The sequence below is a fragment of the Adiantum capillus-veneris genome, chromosome 30 (genome assembly GCF_014529385.1).
Source record: "Adiantum capillus-veneris isolate H3 chromosome 30, ASM1452938v2, whole genome shotgun sequence".
Taxonomy (NCBI): Eukaryota; Viridiplantae; Streptophyta; class Polypodiopsida; order Polypodiales; family Pteridaceae; genus Adiantum; species Adiantum capillus-veneris.
The window spans coordinates 3,417,397-3,425,084 of NC_140960.1; the positions used below are offsets into that span (position 1 = coordinate 3,417,397).

Genomic DNA, 7,688 nt, shown 5'->3' on the forward strand with positions numbered 1-7,688 from the left:
TGACCATTCTATATCCCCTATGTAACGTACGTTCTTGAGGTATTAAAAAAACCTCTCTTAACATGTTTGTATAAATAAAATGACCTCTTATTTTTTAAAAAAATTGAATATAAAAACCCCTTATTTCAATTATTTCAATGTATCTCTGATAAATTGCCTAAAACTTTTGCATTTAAAAACCCCTCCTTTCGAACTCACGTTATACATTAACATAAATACATAATGCACCCCCCGAAGAAAAACAAGATGCATTTAGGTCTCTTGGGATTGTTCCTAGTGCATAAAACTTATTTTCTTGTGTGTGTGTGTGTGTGTGTGTGTGGCTACCAATCAAGAGAGAGAGAGAGAGAGAGAGAGAGAGAGCATTTAGCTACCACTGAAAATGTTAGACAAGAGGCCAGACAACACAAAAGAACATAATTCACCACTCTTAAGCAGCTAGGATGCTAACTTCAACTGCAACAAGTATAAAAAGGGCACCTCTTCTTCCCACAAGGTCACGACTACTGTCACTCCTTGGACAAAAAGCTAAATAGTAAGCATGCAGAACAGTCCGCTTTAAGGTTTTGAACTTAAATTAAGTACAAATCCTACTACCCCAATCTTTACATAGTCCATGTTTACCTGTAACACAAGCTCAAAAGAGACCTAGGTTTAGTACATGCAACCTACAACATCTGTATGTTATCTATAAAAATATAATAAAGAAGGGCATAAATCTTCTTGTAAGATACTGTTAAGCCACTAAATATAGAGAAAGTTCTTGTCAAGACAAAAAGTTCAATGCCCACCTCAATGCCATAGCACCGTCATATGAATTACGGAAGTACTATAATTTGAGATTAACAGCGTAAATGCTAGCCATCAACTTGTAGCCTGCACCAATCTTCGATTCGCATCGCATAAAATGAGCAAAGGCTCTCTTCCCAATCTCAACATTATTGTACTTGTTGCAGATTCCAAGGAAGGAGACCCAGAGCATTGCATCGGCTACATGCGGCATTTGAAGAATCAAATCTTCTGCCTCTTTCAAATTCCCTCTACGACCTAAAAAGTCAACCATGCAGACACAATTCTCCATCGAAGGTAATATTCCAAACTCGCCTGTCAGAGCCTTAAAGAACATACTACCCAAATCTGTCAAATTTGCATCGTTGCAAGCACATAAAATATCCAGAAATGAAGCTTCATTGGGCCTTATGTTCTTAGATTTCATGAGTTCAAAGTATCGCAATGCGGCATAAACATCACCATGCTGTGCAAACCCAGCTATCATCACAGACCAAGATATATTGCTATGGTTTGGGAAGCGATGGAACAAATGCTCAGCTTCGTTTAGTTGGCCGCAAGTTGCATACATATCTAGCAACCAAATACTGATCATTTCGACCAAATCAAACCCTTGCTTGACAATTTGGAGGTGGACAGGTCTCCCTGCTTCCGAATCCGCCGTGCTATAGCAGCATGCTTGGAGTACGTAAGCATACGTCATCTCACTCGGTTGAACACCCTCCTCCTCCATTTGCCTGAACAATTGGAATCCTTCATGAACGTGACCACACTCTGCATGCCCGACAATGAGTGCAGACCATGACATTGCACTTCTTTGGGGCAATTCATTGAAAATTTTCAAAGCATCCTCAAGGGCTGCACAATTTGCATACATGCTGATTAAAGCTTCATTGATGCTGAGGTGTATCACATAGTGTTCGTGTATCATATCACCATGAACAAGTCTACCGTCGTCAATGGAACCTATATGGGCACATGCATCAAGAACATGGATATAAGTGGTGTCGTTAGGTGTAAAACCTGCACAACACATCCTCCTATAGCACTGAAGAGCATCCGAAAAAAAATCATAAGTTACATAACCAGATATCATGGTATTCCACGAAAAGATGTCTGGTTCGACCAGACGCTCAAACTGATGAGCAGCATCATTGAGGCTTTTTTGTTCCACATAGAGGTCAACCAAGAGATGCCCACAGAGGGGATCATGCATTAAGCCACTATGTTCAATGTAGTAATGGAGCAGCTGCACATGCCCTAAACTGGCACATGTTTGGAACGCACATGCATTGCCGGAAACGCCGTTGTTGGATGCACTCTGACCTTCCTGTGCTTGGATGGGAGACCCACATTCTGTAGGGCAATTTGTGTGTTCACCATAGATGAGGGACATTCTGTGATGAGCATAATGGAGAACGGATGATGGGGTGAATGTGTAAGGCATCGCTGATGATTGGGCAGGCAGAGAATTTATCCCTCTTCCAAAACAACTGAATGCGGAATGCGAGTGAAGAGGGTAACTGCAGGCAGGCAGAAAGAGGCAAGGGTTGCACTGCCTGAGACGTAGCAAGGGCCGACTCTCGACCATGGGCACGTAGGTGACTCCTCATCAGGGCTTAGTCACTCTTCTCGCTTTCGAGGGAACAGAAGAAGGTGTCTAGCCTCCAAAGCAATACTCCTTTTTGGCCGTGTAACACCTCAATAGTGCCTGCCCATGGCTCGGCATTAGACTGCTTTTTTTATTTTACGTTGATTATGTAATAACGATTTGAAGAATGCAGCAAAGCTAGCTATGCCACGTGACGAGAATTAAGTGGATCTTAAAATAGAAGAGTTGGTAAAATAAAAAACGCAAGGTAAAACGCAGACAGAGACAATGAAAAAAGCAATGGCGCAACAGAAACGTAGATCAAAGCACTGGGCCGCACCACAACATGAAAAGGAGATGAAAGCGCAAAGAGATATTGAGAGAGAGAGAGAGAGAGAGAGAGAGAGAGAGAGAGAGAGAGAAAGAGAGAGAGAGAGAGAGAGTTGCGATGTGCACTAAAACACAAGAAAGAGAGAGAGGTTGTTGACAAAAAATGTCATGCTTGGCACTGCCTTGGCTAACATGTATGCCAAATGTGGTGTACTTCAGCTGGACGAGCTTCCTCTCCAGAATGTCATCTCGTGGAATGCTTTGATCGCGGGATATGCTCAATAGTGGCAGGGCCAGGAAGCTCTGGACTGTTTTCACAAAAAGTGCTTCCTCTCTAGAATGTCATCTCTTGGAATGCTTTGATCGAGGGATATGCTCAATCGTGGCAGGGCCAGCAAGCTCTGGACTGTTTTCACAAAAAGTGCTTGACGAGCTTCCTCTCCGGAATGTCGTCTCTTGGAATGCTTTGATCACTGGATATTGCCCAATAGTGGCAGGGCCAGGAAACTTTGGGCTGTTTTCAGCACATGCAAAGAGAAGGAAGGTCTCCAAATGCATTCAACTATGCTTGTATCTTGAAGGCATGTCGTGTTATGCAAGATGCTGATATATATGGGCTTCCTCTCCAGAATGTCATCTCTTGGAATGCTTTGATCGCGGGATATGCTCAATAGTAGTAGGGCAAGAAGCTTTGGACTGTTTTCACAAAAAGTGCTTGACGAGCTTCCTCTCTAGAATGTCGTCTCTTGGAATGCTTTGATCACGGGATATTGCCCAATAGCGGCAGGGCCAGGAAACTTTGGGCTGTTTTCAACACATGGAAAGAGAAGGAAGCTCTCCAAATGCATTCAGCTACGCTTGTCTTGAAGGCATGTGGCATTATGCAACATGCTGATATGGGCAAAAGAATTGACACTGTTGGAAAAGACAGTGTACTTGGTAGTGCCTTGGCATGTATGCAGAAAGCACAAAAAGTGCTTGAGGAGCTTATTGTTCGGAGTGGCATCTCTTGGAATGCACTGATTGCAAGGTACACACAATAGGAGCACGGCTAGAAAGCTTTAGGCTATTTTCAGCGGTGGCAAAGTGAGGGCTTCTGTCCATATGCAATTACCTATGCATGCATCTTAAAGGCATGTGGCTCTACCCAAGATGCTGATATGGGCTTAAATATTTGCTCTAATATTGTTAGCCAAGGGTTGTTGCAAAAATTGTTGTGCTTGCAATGCCTTGCTCCACACACATCTGTTTTCTCTTGAAACATCGCCAAGCAAGCAACAATAAAGGCTAGACAAGCAAAAATAAAGAGTATCAAGATGAATCTTTCTTTTGTGAGCTCACTTAAAGACTGTGCTAAGGAGAAGGTTTTGTACCAAGGCAGTAGCATTCATGCTGATATTTGCGATAGTGGGTTACTTGAAAAGAATGCATACTTGGGAAAAATGTTGTTCAATATGTATGTCAAGTGCGGTGCAGCGCACAAGAAATATTTGACGAGGTTACTATGCAAGATGTCGTCTTGTGGAATGCACTAATTGCAAGATATGCCCAACCGAGACAGGGCTAGGAAGTTGTGGGTTGTTTTCACCTGATGCATAGTGAGGGCCTGTCTCCAGACGCAATCACCTACACATGCATTTGAAAGGCCTGGAGGCATGTTGCTCTACGCAAGATGTTGATATGGACACAAAAATTCACGATAATATTGTTAGTCTGAGGCGACTGAAAAGAGATGTCGTGCTCGACACTGCCTTGGTCAATGTGTATGCCAGATGTGGTGCACTTGAGAAAGCACAAATAGTGCTTGATGAGCTTTTTGTTCAAAACGGCGTCTCTTGGAATGCATTGCTGTTTCAAAAAACTTTTGTGATTTGCTATGCCTTGCTTGATATGTATGCCAAATGTGGTACACTTCAAAAATCACAAAAAGGGCTTGAGGAGCTTTTTATCCGCAATGTTTTCTCTTGAAATGCATGGATTGAGGGATGCGTGTAACAAGAGCAGGCCAAAAACTCAAGGCTATTTTCAATGGATGCAAAGCAAGGGCTTCTCTCTAGATGCAATCACATACGCATGCATCTTGACCTTCTGTATCAAGGCACTAGGATTCATGTTGATATTCGTGATAGTGGGTAACCTGAAAATAATGCATACTTGGAAAAATGTTGGTCAGTATGTATGTCAAGTGTTGTTAGTGCGCAACAAGTCTTTCACGAGCTTACTGTATGGGATGTAGTCTTGTGGAACACATTGATTGCATGATATGCTCAGCAGAGATGCGATCACCTATGCATGGAGGCATGTTGCTCTACCCAAGATGTTGATATGGGGGCTTAAATATTTGCTATGATATTGTTAGCAAAGGGTTCTTGCATAAATTGTTGTGCTTGGCAATGCCTTGCTCCACACACATCCATTTTATCTCGCAACACCCCCAAGCAAGCAGCAATAAAGGCTAGACAAGCAAAAATGGAGAGTAAGAGAACGAGTCTTTCTTTTGTTAGCTCACTTAAAGACTGTGCTAAGGAGAAGATTTTGTACCAAGGCAATATCATTCATGATGATATTTGAGATAGTGGGTTACTTGAAAAAAATGCATACTTGGGGAAAATGTTGGTCAGTATAAGTATTTCAAGTGCGGTGCACCTATCAGGTCTTTGACAAGGTTACTGTGCAAGATTTCATCTTGTGGAATGCACTGATTGCACGATATGCCTAGACAAGGCTAGGAAGTTGTGGGCTGTTTTCAGCTGGTGGGTAGCAAGGGCTTATCTCCAGACACAATCACCTACGCATGCATCTTAAATGCATGCGCATTGTGGCTCTATGCAAGATGCTGATATAGACACAAAAATTCACAAGGATATTGTTAGTCTAAGGCTGCTAAAAAGAGATGTGCCAATCTATTTTCAGCAAATGCGAAGCGAGGGCCTCTCTCCAACTGCAATCACCTATGTATGGATTAATGTGGCTCTACACAAGATGCTAGTGCGAGGCGAGGGCCTTTGTCCATATGCAATCACCTACACATGCATCTTGGCATGCAACTCTATGCAAAAATGTTGATATGGGCTTAAAATGTTGATTTTGCAACTCTATGCAAAATGTTGATATGGGCTTAAAAATCTACTCTGGTATTATTAGTGACGGGCTGTTGCAAAAGATTGTTGTGCTTGGCAATGCCTTGGCCGATATGTATGCCAAATGTGGTGCGTTTTTGAAAGGGCGGTGGTAATGCGTGTGCTAGTTTCCACCCAATTGTGCTATCTTATAGCCTCCCCCTAGCGTACACACTGTCCGGCCGTGCCGGTGGCCTTGCCCATAAGACACATGTCCTTACATTATACCCCCCCCCCCCCCCCCCCCCCCCCTTGGAGAATCGTTTTCGTCCTTGAAAACGAACGTAGGAAAATGTTTCTTAAGTGCGGAGACATTCTCCCAAGTAGAACCTTCTTCATGTCTATCTAGCCATTTTACCAACACCTGTTGTCCGACATGATGTCTGGTGCGAAGCTCATGAGAATCCAAAATCTTTTCGGGCTCATGAGGAATGCTTGGTGGTGTGATAAGGTCAACCAACACACCTGTGTGAATGACATTATCATTCTGTCCTAGCTGTTTTCATAAATGGCTAACATGAAAAACATGATGAACTCGTGAGTGCTCTAGAAGAGCTAAGTTATAGGCCACTTGACCTATACGTTTGAGAATGGTAAACGGTCCACAATAGTGTGGTGAAGGTTTAGCAACTTTTCTTGTCTTTAGACGTTCTGAATGCTCCGGAACTTTGAGGAAACCTTGTCTCCTTCTTCGAAAGTAGCAAGATGACGATGCTCATCTGCATACTTCTTATATCGATCTTGAGCTTGCTGTACATTTTATAGAGCAACTCGAAGCATGTCAAAATGGTCTTGGAGAAAATCCTTCACTTGTTGTATCTTCTCCTTAGCCAACTTCACCGTAACGAGTGATCTAGGTTGAAATCCATAAAGAATCATAAATGGACTAAACCTTGTAGTCACATGCTTTGAACTATTATAAGAAAAATCCAATATAGGTAAGTAGTCTTCCCAATTGGTTTGCTTCTTGCTAACATACGCTCGTAGCATATCTCTAGCACTTAATTAACTCTTTCTGTTTGACCATCCGTTTTTGGATGATTAGCCGTACTTAGATTAAGTTTAGTTTCCAACTTTTGGAACACAGCTCTCCAGAAGTGATTATCGAACTTTCAATCTCTGTCACTAATGATACTAGCTGGAAGACCGTAGAGTTTATATATCTGCTCTACAAATAGCCGTGCTAATTTCGGTGTCTTAACCGTAGTTTTAGTGGGAATGAATTGGCCCATCTTTGTGAGACGGTCTACAATTACCCAAATGGCATCATGGCCACAATTTGTAGTAGGTAGTCCTACTACAAAATCCATAGAGATACTCTCCCACTTACCTTGTAGAATCTCTAAAGGATGTAAAAGGCCACCTAGCTTGAGGCGCTCTGCTTTATTAACTTGGCACTGTTGACAGTTTAGTACGTACTCTTGAACATCATGATGTAAACCCGACCAATAAAATTGTCGTCGAACTAAGGCATACGTCTTACGAATAGATGGATGACCAGCACTTGGACTATCGTGACACTCAAATAAGATTTGGCGCCCAGTATCTGAGTCCTTTGGCACACATACTCTACCTTTGTGGAGTAAGTAGCCATCATCAATGGAAAAATTCTTCCATCGCTTAAGCTCTTCGTGAGTAGGGGTGGAGCTCTGTGTGTTGGAGTTTTTATCTGCCCGTGCAGAGACATGTTGATTTGGTTGTTCAGAGAAATGTGAGTGTGAGGGATCCCTTTTTAAAAATGCACTCCACACTCTAGCATATGATTGATCTTGTGCACACTTGTCATGTAATGACTCTAAAAATCCACTCTTTATTTCCGTGAAAGCAAGTGAATTAATCTGAGGCATTCGACTTAGTGC

At 42.4% G+C, this 7,688-nt stretch overlaps 1 protein-coding gene across 1 annotated transcript; it reads right to left on the minus strand.

Annotated features, from left to right (window-relative positions):
* Positions 1–653: 653 nt before the first annotated feature.
* On the minus strand, positions 654–2,503 carry LOC147417448 (pentatricopeptide repeat-containing protein At4g13650-like). Its single transcript, XM_086506860.1, has one exon. It carries the CDS (start codon positions 2,378–2,380, stop codon positions 830–832), a length of 1,551 nt encoding a protein of 516 aa, XP_086362986.1. The 5' UTR covers positions 2,381–2,503; the 3' UTR covers positions 654–829.
* Positions 2,504–7,688: the final 5,185 nt, after the last annotated feature.